Source organism: Xyrauchen texanus, chromosome 15, assembly GCF_025860055.1.
Source record: "Xyrauchen texanus isolate HMW12.3.18 chromosome 15, RBS_HiC_50CHRs, whole genome shotgun sequence".
Lineage (NCBI taxonomy): Eukaryota > Metazoa > Chordata > Actinopteri > Cypriniformes > Catostomidae > Xyrauchen > Xyrauchen texanus.
In genome coordinates, this window is record NC_068290.1 from 410502 (window position 1) to 427862 (window position 17361).

General features: G+C 32.5%; 1 protein-coding gene across 2 annotated transcripts in view; it reads left to right on the top strand.

Moving 5' to 3' along the window:
* khdc4 (KH domain containing 4, pre-mRNA splicing factor) overlaps positions 1 to 16485 on the top strand; it is a 48219-nt gene extending 31734 nt beyond the window's left edge. Inside the window, exons 13-14 of one of the 2 annotated variants that reach the window (XM_052143818.1) lie at positions 15058 to 15155; positions 15958 to 16485. In XM_052143818.1, coding sequence (XP_051999778.1) covers positions 15058 to 15155; positions 15958 to 16187 — 328 coding nt within the window. In that variant the 3' untranslated portion in view covers positions 16188 to 16485. Of the gene's footprint in view, positions 1 to 15054; positions 15156 to 15957 lie in introns of both variants that reach the window. The other variant, XM_052143817.1, reaches the window with a different exon arrangement.
* The last annotated feature ends 876 nt before the right edge of the window (positions 16486 to 17361 follow it).

A 17361-nucleotide genomic window follows, 5' to 3' on the forward strand; every position in this document is an offset into this window, starting at 1 on the left:
ACTAAACACTATAAACACACTATAAACACACTAAACACTATAAACACTATAAACACACTAAACACTGTAAACACACTAAACACTATAAACACTATAAACACACTAAACACTGTAAACACACTAAACACTATAAACACTATAAACACACTAAACACTATAAACACTATAAACACACTAAACACTATAAAGACACTAAACACTATAAAGACACTAAACACACTAAACACTACAAAAACTATAAACACACTAAACACTATAAACGCACTAAACACTACAAAAACTATAAACACACTAAACACTATAAACGCACTAAACACTATAAACACACTAAACACTATAAACGCACTAAACACTATAAACACACTAAACACTATAAACGCACTAAACACTATAAACGCACTAAACACTATAAACACACTATAAACACACTAAACACTATAAACACTATAAACACACTAAACACTATAAACACTATAAACACACTAAACACTATAAACACTATAAAGACACTAAACACTATAAAGACACTAAACACACTAAACACTATAAACGCACTAAACACTATAAACGCACTAAACACTATAAACACACTATAAACACACTAAACACTATAAACACTATAAACACACTAAACACTATAAACACTATAAACACACTAAACACTATAAACACTATAAAGACACTAAACACTATAAACACACTAAACACTATAAACACACTAAACACTATAAACACACTAAACACTATAAACACACTAAACATTTGGAGATGTTTTTGGACACTGATCAATTATATTTGTAATGTTGGAACTTTTGATTGATTTGGAGTATCAACACCACACTTTAAACACACTAAACGCGTTAAACACGTTAAACACTATAAACACTATAAAGACACTAAATGCGTTAAACACTATAAACACTATAAACACACTAAACACTATAAACACTATAAAGACACTAAACACTATAAACACACTAAATGCGTTAAACACTAAACACACTAAACACGTTAAACACATTAAACACTATAAACACGCTAAACACATTAAACACTATAAACACGTTAAACACGCTAAACACTATAAACACACTAAACACTATAAACACACTAAACACTATAAACACACTAAACACTATAAACACACTAAACAGTATCAACACTATAAACGCACTAAACGCACTAAACACTATAAACGCACTAAACACTATAAACACACTAAACATTTGGAGATGTTTTTGGACACTGATCAATTATATTTGTAATGTTGGAACTTTTGATTGATTTGGAGTATCAACACCACACTTTAAACACACTAAACGCAAGTTAAACACGCTAAACACTATAAACACTATAAAGACACTAAATGCGTTAAACACTATAAACACTATAAACACACTAAACACTATAAACACTATAAAGACACTAAACACTATAAACACACTAAATGCGTTAAACACTATAAACACACTAAATGCGTTAAACACTATAAACACTATAAACACACTAAACACTATAAACACTATAAAGACACTAAACACTATAAACACACTAAATGCGTTAAACACTATAAACACACTAAATGCGTTAAACACTATAAACACTATAAACACACTAAACACTATAAACACTATAAAGACACTAAACACTATAAACACACTAAATGCGTTAAACACTATAAACACTATAAACACACTAAACACTATAAACACACTAAATGCGTTAAACACTATAAACACTATAAACACACTAAACACTATAAACACTATAAAGACACTAAACACTATAAACACACTAAATGCGTTAAACACTATAAACACTATAAACACACTAAACACTATAAAGACACTAAACACTATAAACACACTAAACGCGTTAAACACGTTAAACACTATAAACACTATAAAGACACTAAACACTATAAACACACTAAATGCGTTAAACACGTTAAACACTATAAACACTATAAAGACACTAAACACTATAAACACACTAAACACTATAAAGACACTAAACACTATAAACACACTAAACACGTTAAACACATTAAACACACTAAACACTATAAACACACTAAACGCGTTAAACACTATAAAGACACTAAACACTATAAAGACACTAAACACTATAAACACACTAAACACTATAAACACACTAAACGCGTTAAACACGTTAAAGACACTAAACACTATAAACACTATAAACACTATAAACACACTAAACACTATAAACACACTAAACGCGTTAAACACACTAAATGCGTTAAACACTATAAACACTATAAAGACACTAAACACGTTAAACACACTAAACACGTTAAACGCACTAAACACTATAAACACTAAACACTATAAACACACTAAACACTATAAACACACTAAACACTATAAACACACTAAACGCGTTAAACACACTAAACGCGTTAAACACACTAAACGCGTTAAACGCACTAAACGCGTTAAACATGTTAAACACGTTAAACACTATAAAGACACTAAACACTATAAACACTATAAACACTAAACACTATAAACACTAAACACACTAAACACGTTAAACACATTAAACACGTTAAACACATTAAACACGTTAAACACACTAAACACTAAACACACTAAACACTATAAACACACTAAACACTATAAACACACTAAACGCGTTAAACACACTAAACGCCAAGTTAAACATGTTAAACACATTAAACACTATAAAGACACTAAACACTATAAACACTAAACACTATAAACACTATAAACACACTAAACACGTTAAACACACTAAACACTATAAAGACACTAAACACACTAAACACGTTAAACACATTAAACACTATAAAGACACTAAACACACTAAACACTATAAACACACTAAACACTATAAACACACTAAACACTATAAACACACTAAACACTATAAACACACTAAACGCGTTAAACACACTAAACGCGTTAAACATGTTAAACACGTTAAACACTATAAAGACACTAAACACTATAAACACTAAACACACTAAACACTATAAACACACTAAACACTATAAACACACTAAACACTATAAACACTATAAACACACCAAACACTATAAACACACTAAACACTATAAACACACTAAACACTATAAACACACTAAACACTATAAACACTATAAACACTATAAACACACTAAACACTATAAACACACTAAACACTATAAACACTATAAACACACTAAACACTATAAACACACTAAACACTATAAACACACTAAACGCGTTAAACACACTAAACGCGTTAAACACACTAAACGCGTTAAACATGTTAAACACGTTAAACACTATAAAGACACTAAACACTATAAACACTATAAACACTAAACACTATAAACACTAAACACACTAAACACTATAAACACACTAAACACGTTAAACACATTAAACACGCTAAACACACTAAACACTAAACACACTAAACACTATAAACACACTAAACACTATAAACACACTAAACGCAAGTTAAACACACTAAACGCCGTTAAACATGTTAAACACATTAAACACTATAAACACTAAACACTATAAACACTAAACACTATAAACACACTAAACACGTTAAACACACTAAACACTATAAAGACACTAAACACACTAAACACGTTAAACACATTAAACACTATAAAGACACTAAACACTATAAACACTATAAAGACACTAAACACTATAAACACTAAACACTATAAACACTAAACACTATAAACACTAAACACTATAAACACACTGAACACTATAAACACACAAAACACGTTAAACACACTAAACGCCAAGTAAACACACTAAACGCCAAGTTAAACACGCTAAACACATTAAACACTATAAAGACACTAAACACTATAAACACACTAAACACGCTAAACACATTAAACACTATAAAGACACTAAACACTATAAACACTAAACACTATAAACACACTGAACACTATAAACACACAAAACACGTTAAACACACTAAACGCCAAGTAAACACACTAAACACTATAAAGACACTAAACACTATAAACACTATAAACACTATAAACACTAAACACTATAAACACACTAAACACTATAAACACACTAAACACTAAAGACACTAAACACTATAAACGCACTAAACACTACAAAAACTATAAACACACTAAACACTATAAACACACTAAACACTATAAACGCACTAAACACTATAAAGACACTAAACACTATAAAGACACTAAACACTATAAACACTATAAACACTATAAACACTAAACACTATAAACACACTAAACACTATAAACACACTAAACACTAAAGACACTAAACACTATAAACGCACTAAACACTACAAAAACTATAAACACACTAAACACTATAAACACACTAAACACTATAAACGCACTAAACACTATAAAGACACTAAACACACTAAACACTATAAACGCACTAAACACTATAAACGCACTAAACACTATAAAGACACTAAACACTATAGACACTATAAACACACTAAACACTATAAACACACTAAACACTATAAAGACACTAAACACTATAGACACTAAACACTATAGACACTATAAACACACTAAACACTATAAACACACTAAACACTATAAAGACACTAAACACTATAAAGACACTAAACACTATAGACACTATAAACACACTAAACACTATAAACACACTAAACACTATAAAGACACTAAACACTATAGACACTATAAACACACTAAACACTATAAACACACTAAACACTATAAAGACACTAAACACTATAGACACTATAAACGCACTAAACACTATAAACACACTAAACACTATAAAGACACTAAACACTATAGACACTATAAACACACTAAACACTATAAACGCACTAAACACTACAAAAACTATAAACACACTAAACACACTAAACACTATAAACGCACTAAACACTATAAACACACTAAACACTATAAAGACACTAAACACTATAGACACTAAACACACTAAACACTATAAACGCACTAAACACTACAAAAACTATAAACACACTAAACACTATAAACACACTCACTATAAACACACTAAACACTATAAACACACTAAACACTATAAACACACTAAACACTATAAACACACTAAACACTATAAAGACACTAAACACACTAAACACTATAAACGCACTAAACACTACAAAAACTATAAACACACTAAACACTATAAACACACTAAACACTATAAAGACACTAAACACTATAAACACACTAAACACTATAAAGACACTAAACACTATAAAGACACTAAACACACTAAACACTATAAACGCACTAAACACTACAAAAACTATAAACACACTAAACACTATAAAGACACTAAACACTATAAAGACACTAAACACTATAAAGACACTAAACACTATAAAGACACTAAACACACTAAACACTATAAACACACTAAACACTATAAACGCACTAAACACTATAAACACACTAAACACTATAAACGCACTAAACACTATAAACACACTATAAACACACTAAACACTATAAACACTATAAACACACTAAACACTGTAAACACACTAAACACTATAAACACTATAAACACTATAAACACACTAAACACTGTAAACACACTAAACACTATAAACACTATAAACACACTAAACACTATAAACACTATAAACACACTAAACACTATAAAGACACTAAACACTATAAAGACACTAAACACACTAAACACTACAAAAACTATAAACACACTAAACACTATAAACGCACTAAACACTACAAAAACTATAAACACACTAAACACTATAAACGCACTAAACACTATAAACACGTTAAACACTATAAAGACACTAAACACTATAAACACTATAAACACTAAACACTATAAACACTAAACACACTAAACACTATAAACACACTAAACACGTTAAACACATTAAACACGTTAAACACACTAAACACTAAACACACTAAACACTATAAACACACTAAACACTATAAACACACTAAACGCGTTAAACACACTAAACGCGTTAAACATGTTAAACACATTAAACACTATAAACACTAAACACTATAAACACTAAACACTATAAACACTAAACACTATAAACACACTAAACACGTTAAACACACTAAACACTATAAAGACACTAAACACTATAAACACTATAAAGACACTAAACACTATAAACACTAAACACTATAAACACTAAACACTATAAACACTAAACACTATAAACACACTGAACACTATAAACACACTAAACACTATAAACACACTAAACACTATAAACACACAAAACACGTTAAACACACTAAACGCGTTAAACACACTAAACGCGTTAAACACGTTAAACACATTAAACACTATAAAGACACTAAACACTATAAACACACTAAACACGTTAAACACATTAAACACTATAAAGACACTAAACACTATAAACACTAAACACTATAAACACACTGAACACTATAAACACACAAAACACGTTAAACACACTAAACGCGTTAAACACACTAAACACTATAAAGACACTAAACACTATAAACACTATAAACACTATAAACACTAAACACTATAAACACACTAAACACTATAAACACACTAAACACTAAAGACACTAAACACTATAAACGCACTAAACACTACAAAAACTATAAACACACTAAACACTATAAACACACTAAACACTATAAACGCACTAAACACTATAAAGACACTAAACACTATAAAGACACTAAACACACTAAACACTATAAACGCACTAAACACTATAAACACACTAAACACTATAAAGACACTAAACACTATAGACACTATAAACACACTAAACACTATAAACACACTAAACACTATAAAGACACTAAACACTATAGACACTAAACACTATAGACACTATAAACACACTAAACACTATAAACACACTAAACACTATAAAGACACTAAACACTATAAAGACACTATAAACACACTAAACACTATAAACACTATAAAGACACTAAACACTATAGACACTATAAACACACTAAACACTATAAACACACTAAACACTATAAACACACTAAACACTATAAAGACACTAAACACTATAAAGACACTATAAACACACTAAACACTATAGACACTATAAACACACTAAACACTATAAACACACTAAACACTATAAAGACACTAAACACTATAGACACTATAAACACACTAAACACTATAAACACACTAAACACTATAAAGACACTAAACACTATAGACACTATAAACGCACTAAACACTATAAACACACTAAACACTATAAAGACACTAAACACTATAGACACTATAAACACACTAAACACTATAAACGCACTAAACACTACAAAAACTATAAACACACTAAACACACTAAACACTATAAACGCACTAAACACTATAAACACACTAAACACTATAAAGACACTAAACACTATAGACACTAAACACACTAAACACTATAAACGCACTAAACACTACAAAAACTATAAACACACTAAACACTATAAACACACTAAACACTATAAACACACTAAACACTATAAACACACTAAACACTATAAACACACTAAACACTATAAAGACACTAAACACACTAAACACTATAAACGCACTAAACACTACAAAAACTATAAACACACTAAACACTATAAACACACTAAACACTATAAAGACACTAAACACTATAAACACACTAAACACTATAAAGACACTAAACACTATAAAGACACTAAACACACTAAACACTATAAACGCACTAAACACTACAAAAACTATAAACACACTAAACACTATAAAGACACTAAACACTATAAAGACACTAAACACTATAAAGACACTAAACACTATAAACACACTAAACACTATAAACGCACTAAACACTATAAACACACTAAACACTATAAACGCACTAAACACTATAAACACACTATAAACACACTAAACACTATAAACACTATAAACACACTAAACACTGTAAACACACTAAACACTATAAACACTATAAACACACTAAACACTGTAAACACACTAAACACTATAAACACTATAAACACACTAAACACTATAAACACTATAAACACACTAAACACTATAAAGACACTAAACACTATAAAGACACTAAACACACTAAACACTACAAAAACTATAAACACACTAAACACTATAAACGCACTAAACACTACAAAAACTATAAACACACTAAACACTATAAACGCACTAAACACTATAAACACACTAAACACTATAAACGCACTAAACACTATAAACACTATAAACACTATAAACACACTATAAACACACTAAACACACTAAACACTATAAACACACTATAAACACACTAAACGCACTAAACACTATAAACGCACTAAACACTACAAAAACTATAAACACACTAAACACTATAAACGCACTAAACACTATAAACACACTAAACACTATAAACACACTAAACACTATAAACGCACTAAACACTATAAACGCACTAAACACTATAAACACACTATAAACACACTAAACACTATAAACACTATAAACACACTAAACACTATAAACACTATAAACACACTAAACACTATAAACACTATAAAGACACTAAACACTATAAAGACACTAAACACACTAAACACTATAAACGCACTAAACACTACAAAAACTATAAACACACAACACTATAAACGCACTAAACACTATAAACACACTAAACACTATAAACACACTAAACACTATAAACACACTAAACACTATAAACGCACTAAACACTATAAACACACTAAACACTATAAACGCACTAAACACTATAAACGCACTAAACACTATAAACGCACTAAACACTATAAACACACTAAACACTATAAACACTATAAACACACTAAACACTATAAACACTATAAACACACTAAACACTATAAACACACTAAACACTATAAACACTATAAACACACTAAACACTATAAAGACACTAAACACTATAAAGACACTAAACACACTAAACACTATAAACGCACTAAACACTATAAACGCACTAAACACTACAAAAACTATAAACACACTAAACACTATAAACACACTAAACACTATAAACACTATAAACACACAAAACACTATAAACACACTAAACACTATAAACACTATAAACACACAAAACACTATAAACACACTAAACACTATAAACACACTAAACACTATAAACACTATAAACACACTAAACACTATAAACACACTAAACACTATAAACACACTAAACACTATAAACGCACTAAACACTATAAACACTATAAACACACTAAACACTATAAACGCACTAAACACTATAAACACACTATAAACACACTAAACACTATAAACACACTAAACACTATAAACACACTATAAACACACTAAACACTATAAACACACTATAAACACACTAAACACTATAAACACACTATAAACACACTAAACACTATAAACACACTATAAACACACTAAACACTATAAACACACTAAACACTATAAACGCACTAAACACTATAAACACACTATAAACACACTAAACACTATAAACACTATAAACACACTAAACACTATAAACGCACTAAACACTATAAACACACTATAAACACACTAAACACTATAAACGCACTAAACACTATAAACACACTATAAACACACTAAACACTATAAACACTATAAACACACTATAAACACACTAAACACTATAAACACACTATAAACACACTAAACACTATAAACACACTATAAACACACTAAACACTATAAACACACTAAACACTATAAACACACTAAACACTATAAACACACTATAAACACACTAAACACTATAAACACACTATAAACACACTAAACACTATAAACACTAAACACTATAAACACACTATAAACACACTAAACACTATAAACACACTATAAACACACTAAACACTATAAACACACTAAACACTATAAACACACTATAAACACACTAAACACTATAAACACACTAAACACTATAAACGCACTAAACACTATAAACGCACTAAACACTACAAAAACTATAAACACACTAAACACTATAAACACACTAAACACTATAAACACACAAAACACTATAAACACACTAAACACTATAAACACACTAAACACTATAAACACACTAAACACTATAAACGCACTAAACACTACAAAAACTATAAACACACTAAACACTATAAACACACTATAAACACACTAAACACTATAAACACTATAAACACACTAAACACTATAAACACACTAAACACTATAAACACACTAAACACTATAAACGCACTAAACACTACAAAAACTATAAACACACTAAACACTATAAACACACTAAACACTATAAACGCACTAAACACTATAAACACACTGAACACTATAAACGCACTAAACACTACAAAAACTATAAACACACTAAACACTATAAACACACTAAACACGTTAAACGCACTATAAACACACTAAACACTAAACGCACTAAACACTACAAAAACTATAAACACTATAAACACACTAAACACTATAAACACACTAAACACTATAAACACACTAAACACTATAAACACTATAAACACACTAAACACTATAAACACACTAAACACTATAAACACTATAAACACACTAAACACTATAAACACACTAAACACTGTAAACACACTAAACACGTTAAATGCACTATAAACACACTAAACACTATAAACGCACTAAACACTATAAACGCACTAAACACTATAAACGCACTAAACACTATAAACACACTAAACACTATAAACACTATAAACACACTAAACACTATAAACACACTAAACACTGTAAACACACTAAACACGTTAAATGCACTATAAACACACTAAACACTATAAACGCACTAAACACTATAAACACACTAAACACTATAAACACACTAAACACTATAAACACTATAAACACACTAAACACTATAAACACACTAAACACTATAAACACACTAAACACTATAAACACTATAAACACACTAAACACTGTAAACACACTAAACACGTTAAATGCACTATAAACACACTAAACACTATAAACGCACTAAACACTATAAACGCACTAAACACTATAAACGCACTAAACACTATAAACACTATAAACACTATAAACGCACTAAACACTATAAACGCACTAAACACTATAAACGCACTAAAGACTATAAACGCACTAAACACTAAACGCACTAAACACTACAAAAACTATAAACACTATAAACACACTAAACACTATAAACACTATAAACACACTAAACACTATAAACACACTAAACACTATAAACACTATAAACGCACTAAACACTGTAAACACACTAAACACGTTAAATGCACTATAAACGCACTAAACACTATAAACGCACTAAACACTATAAACGCACTAAACACTATAAACACACTAAACACTGTAAACGCACTAAAAACTGTAAACGCACTAAACACTATAAACGCACTAAACACTGTAAACGCACTAAACACTGTAAACGCACTAAACACTGTAAACGCACTAAACACTATAAACGCACTAAACACTATAAACGCACTAAACACTATAAACGCACTAAACACGTTAAATGCACTATAGATGCACTAAACACTATAAATGCACTAAACACTACAAAAACTATAAACGCAGTACAAAAACTATAAACGCACTAAACACTATAAACACGTTAAACACATTAAACACGTTAAACACGTTAAACACATTAAACACACTAAACACTATAAACACACTAAACACTATAAATGCACTAAACATTTGGAGATGTTTTTGGACACTGATCAATTATATTTGTAATGTTGGAACTTTTGATTGATTTGGAGTATCAACACAAAACACGTTAAACACACTAAACGCGTTAAACACACAAAACACGTTAAACACACAAAACACGTTAAACACACAAAACACTATAAACGCACTAAACACACTAAACGCTATAAACACACTAAACACTATAAACACAATAAACGCACTAAACACTATAAACGCACTAAACACTATAAACACATTAAACACTATAAACACATTAAACACTATAAACACACTAAACACAATAAACGCACTATACACTATAAACACACTAAACACTATAAACACACTAAACACTATAAACGCACTAAACACTATAAACGCACAAAACACTATAAACGCACTAAACACAATAAACGCACTAAACACTATAAACGCACTAAACACTATAAACGCACAAAACACTATAAACGCACTAAACACAATAAACACACTAAACACTATAAACGCACTAAACACTATAAACGCACAAAACACTATAAACGCACTAAACACTATAAACACACTAAACACTATAAACACACAAAACATTTGGAGATGTTTTTGGACACTGATCAATTATATTTGTAATGTTGGAACTTGATTTGGAGTATCCACAACACGTTAAACACACTAAACGCGTTAAACACACTAAACGCGTTAAACACACTAAACGCGTTAAACACTATAAACACACTAAACACTATAAACACACTAAACACAATAAACGCACTAAACACTATAAACACACTAAACACTATAAACACACTAAACACGTTAAACACACAAAACATTTGGAGATGTTTTTGGACACTGATCAATTATATTTGTAATGTTGGAACTTTTGATTGATTTGGAGTATCAACACCACACTTTAAACACACTAAACGCGTTGAACACACAAAACACGTTGAACACACAAAACACACTAAACACATTAAACACTATAAACGCACTAAACACTATAAACACACTAAACACTATAAACACACTAAACACGTTAAACACATTAAACACTATAAACACACAAAACACACTAAACACTATAAACACACTAAACACTATAAACACACTAAACACTATAAACACACTAAACACTATAAAGACACTAAACACTATAAACGCACTAAACACTATAAACACACCAAACACTATAAACACACTAAACGCGTTAAACACACTAAACGCGTTAAACACACAAAACGCGTTAAACACACTAAACGCGTTAAACACACTAAACGCGTTATACACACAAAACACGTTAAACACACAAAACGCGTTAAACACACTAAACACGTTAAACACACAAAACGCGTTAAACACACAAAACACGTTAAACACGTTAAACACACAAAACACGTTAAACACACAAAACACGTTAAACACACAAAACACGTTAAACACTAAACACACTAAACACGTTAAACACACTAAACGCGTTAAACACACAAAACACGTTAAACACATTAAACACGTTAAACATGTTAAACACACTAAACGCGTTAAACACACAAAACACGTTAAACACACAAAACACGTTAAACACACTAAACGCGTTATACACACAAAACACGTTAAACACACAAAACGCGTTAAACACACAAAACGCGTTAAACACACAAAACGCGTTAAACACACTAAACACGTTAAACACATTAAACACTATAAACACACAAAACACACTAAACACTATAAACACACTAAACACTATAAACACACTAAACACTATAAACACACTAAACACTATAAAGACACTAAACACTATAAACGCACTAAACACTATAAACACACCAAACACTATAAACACACTAAACACTATAAACACACTAAACACGTTAAACACATTAAACACTATAAACACACAAAACACACTAAACACTATAAACACACTAAACACTATAAACACACTAAACACTATAAACACACTAAACACTATAAAGACACTAAACACTATAAACGCACTAAACACTATAAACACACCAAACACTATAAACACACTAAACGCGTTAAACACACTAAACGCGTTAAACACACAAAACGCGTTAAACACACTAAACGCGTTAAACACACTAAACGCGTTATACACACAAAACACGTTAAACACACAAAACGCGTTAAACACACTAAACACGTTAAACACACAAAACGCGTTAAACACACAAAACACGTTAAACACGTTAAACACACAAAACACGTTAAACACACAAAACACGTTAAACACACAAAACACGTTAAACACTAAACACACTAAACACGTTAAACACACTAAACGCGTTAAACACACAAAACACGTTAAACACATTAAACACGTTAAACATGTTAAACACACTAAACGCGTTAAACACACAAAACACGTTAAACACACAAAACACGTTAAACACACTAAACGCGTTATACACACAAAACACGTTAAACACACAAAACGCGTTAAACACACAAAACGCGTTAAACACACAAAACGCGTTAAACACACTAAACACGTTAAACACACTAAACGCGTTAAACACACAAAACACGTTAAACACGTTAAACACACAAAACACGTTAAACACACAAAACACGTTAAACACACTAAACGCGTTAAACACACTAAACGCGTTAAACACACAAAACACGTTAAACACACTAAACGCGTTAAACACACTAAACGCGTTAAACACACAAAACACGTTAAACACACTAAACGCGTTAAACACACTAAACGCGTTAAACACACAAAACACGTTAAACACACTAAACACGTTAAACACACTAAACGCGTTAAACACACAAAACGCGTTAAACACACAAAACGCGTTAAACACACAAAACGCGTTAAACACACAAAACACGTTAAACACAAAACACGTTAAACACACAAAACACGTTAAACACACAAAACACGTTAAACACACTAAACGCGTTAAACACACAAAACGCGTTAAACACACAAAACATGTTAAACACACTAAACACATTAAACACGTTAAACACACTAAACACGTTAAACACGTTAAACATGTTAAACACATGCCATTGGGGGAAAAAATAATCTTAAGAGTTTATTCAGAGGCCAAAATGTGCCAAAGAGCTCCACAATAATATTTGCACTTTTTAGCCTCTGAATAAAGAAATGTTGTAAAACAGAAGATATGAACTAAAACTGGCATCGTGCCAAGCATCTCAAAATCACCAAATAGCTGATATTGTATAAACATATTTGACTCAGAAAAGTGCCATGTTTGACTTGTGTTGATGTTGTTGATCTGTGCAGCAGACCGTTGATGCCGCCGCCGCCTCCGAGTGTACCAGCGCCAGTGAACGGAGTGAGAGCGCAGAAACCAGACGAGAGAAAACCAGCACCAAACTCCCTGGGTAAGACACGCCCCCTCCACAGACTGTCACCCTGACCACAGATAAACAGACGGCTCGAGTCTGTGAACACGCACACGCCTGTGACCACAACACCTTTATTAGAAATCATGCTAATTACATTGTGCATGCAGAAATGAACCAGCACGGGACACTTCATTAGTGTTCATTTAAAGCTGCAGTGTGTCATTGGCACTGAATAATCATTAGCTGCTTTTGTTTCTGCCCTGCCCATTATCTGCCATCGGTTGCAAAGTTAGTCCCGCCCCAAACTCACGCCATTGGCTGAGACGGCTAGTGGCGCGGGAATGACACGCTGCAGCTGTAAATGACGTGTTTGCGTCCAGTTGAGCTTCTCTGCCAGTCGTTAATTAACAGTCAGAATGAGAAGGCTCCTCCCCCTGTGTGGTTGATATCATCAGCCTGCTGTCGTCCCTATCTGATGACATCATCAGATCGACCGTACGTCTGTCCTGTCGTTTAACCATCGCACTAATGTCTCTCTCTTTTGTGTTTTGTGTTCTCTCTCTTTCTCTGTGTTTTTTCTCTCTTTTTCATGTTCCCTCGGGGGGATGCTGGATCTGCGGGGGCGGGGCGACCCTTCTGTTCTGCCTCCTGATTGGATGGGTTTTAACATCGCCCCCCACTGACCGCCCAATGACATCCGGCTGTCATTCATCGCACACCTTTGATGTTTGATTAACGTCCTGTTTCTCTCTGTCAACATTCCTTCAACATTCCCGTTTGGTTGTGTTGTTTTTTCTCTCTCTGTCTCTCTCTCGTTTGTTTCTCATCTCTCCATCAGAGCCACAGGTGAAGCGCGTGAAGACGGGGCTGGTGGCGTATTCCGGCGATTCCTCCGATGAAGATGACGACCACTGTCCCTCGAGAGTAGACGGGGCAGGTAATACGGGCATAGGCGGCTCATCCGCGGGCTGGACGCTTGGGATGTATCGCTGCCCGTTATCCCCTCCTCCCCGCCACAAAACACAAACACAACAGCAGCAGCCAATGCCATTCTGGATGGCACCTTGACACACACACACACACACACACACAGGTATACATCATGCCTCTGTCGCTATAGGAACGGGCTCGTCCTGTCTTAAAGACTCTTGTGAGCGGATTGTTGGTGAGATGAAAGCGAGTCTCTCCACTGAACACCAGTATATAGATGTCCATATAATGGCACTCATCACTTTAAAAACGCTGGTCTAGTCTCAACTAGTTTAGTTTCTGTTGATCAGGTTTATTAGCTATGTTTTTCCTTCTGTGAGCTTCTCTCTTGAGAAATAAAATGCATTTACTCGATTGTTTGTGTCTGTGACTGAACTGAAAACACACATGAATTATTCAATACTGGAATTTTTTAATGCACTTTTTTTAAATAGGGAGCAAGGGAGCATCCTATAGCTCTCCTATAACTGTTCTGAGACCAGTGCAGACAGACAGCACACTGGAGGTTAAGTCGTGCACTAAATAGGGAGCAAGGGAGCATCCTATATCTCTCCTATAACTGTTCTGAGACCAGTGCAGACAGACAGCACACTGGAGGTTAAGTCGTGCACTAAATAGGGAGCAAGGGAGCATCCTATATCTCTCCTATAACTGTTCTGAGACCAGTGCAGACAGACAGCACACTGGAGGTTAAGTCGTGCACTAAATAGGGAGCAAGGGAGCATCCTATAGCTCTCTATAACTGTTCTGAGACCAGTGCAGACAGACAGCACACTGGAGGTTAAGTCATGCACTAAATAGGGAGCAAGGGAGCATCCTATAGCTCTCCTATAACTGTTCTGAGACCAGTGCAGACAGACAGCACACTGGAGGTTAAGTCGTGCACTAAATAGGGAGCAAGGGAGCATCCTATAGCTCTCCTATGACTGTTCTGAGACCAGTGCAGACAGACAGCACACTGGAGGTTAAGTCGTGCACTAAATAGGGAGCAAGGGATCATCCTATAGCTCTCCTATAACTGTTCTGAGACCAGTGCAGACAGACAGCACACTGGAGGTTAAGTCATGCACTAAATAGGGAGCAAGGGAGCATCCTATAGCTCTCCTATAACTGTTCTGAGACCAGTGCAGACAGACAGCACACTGGAGGTTAAGTCATGCACTAAATAGGGAGCAAGGGATCATCCTATAGCTCTCTATAACTGTTCTGAGACCAGTGCAGACAGACAGCACACTGGAGGTTAAGTCATGCA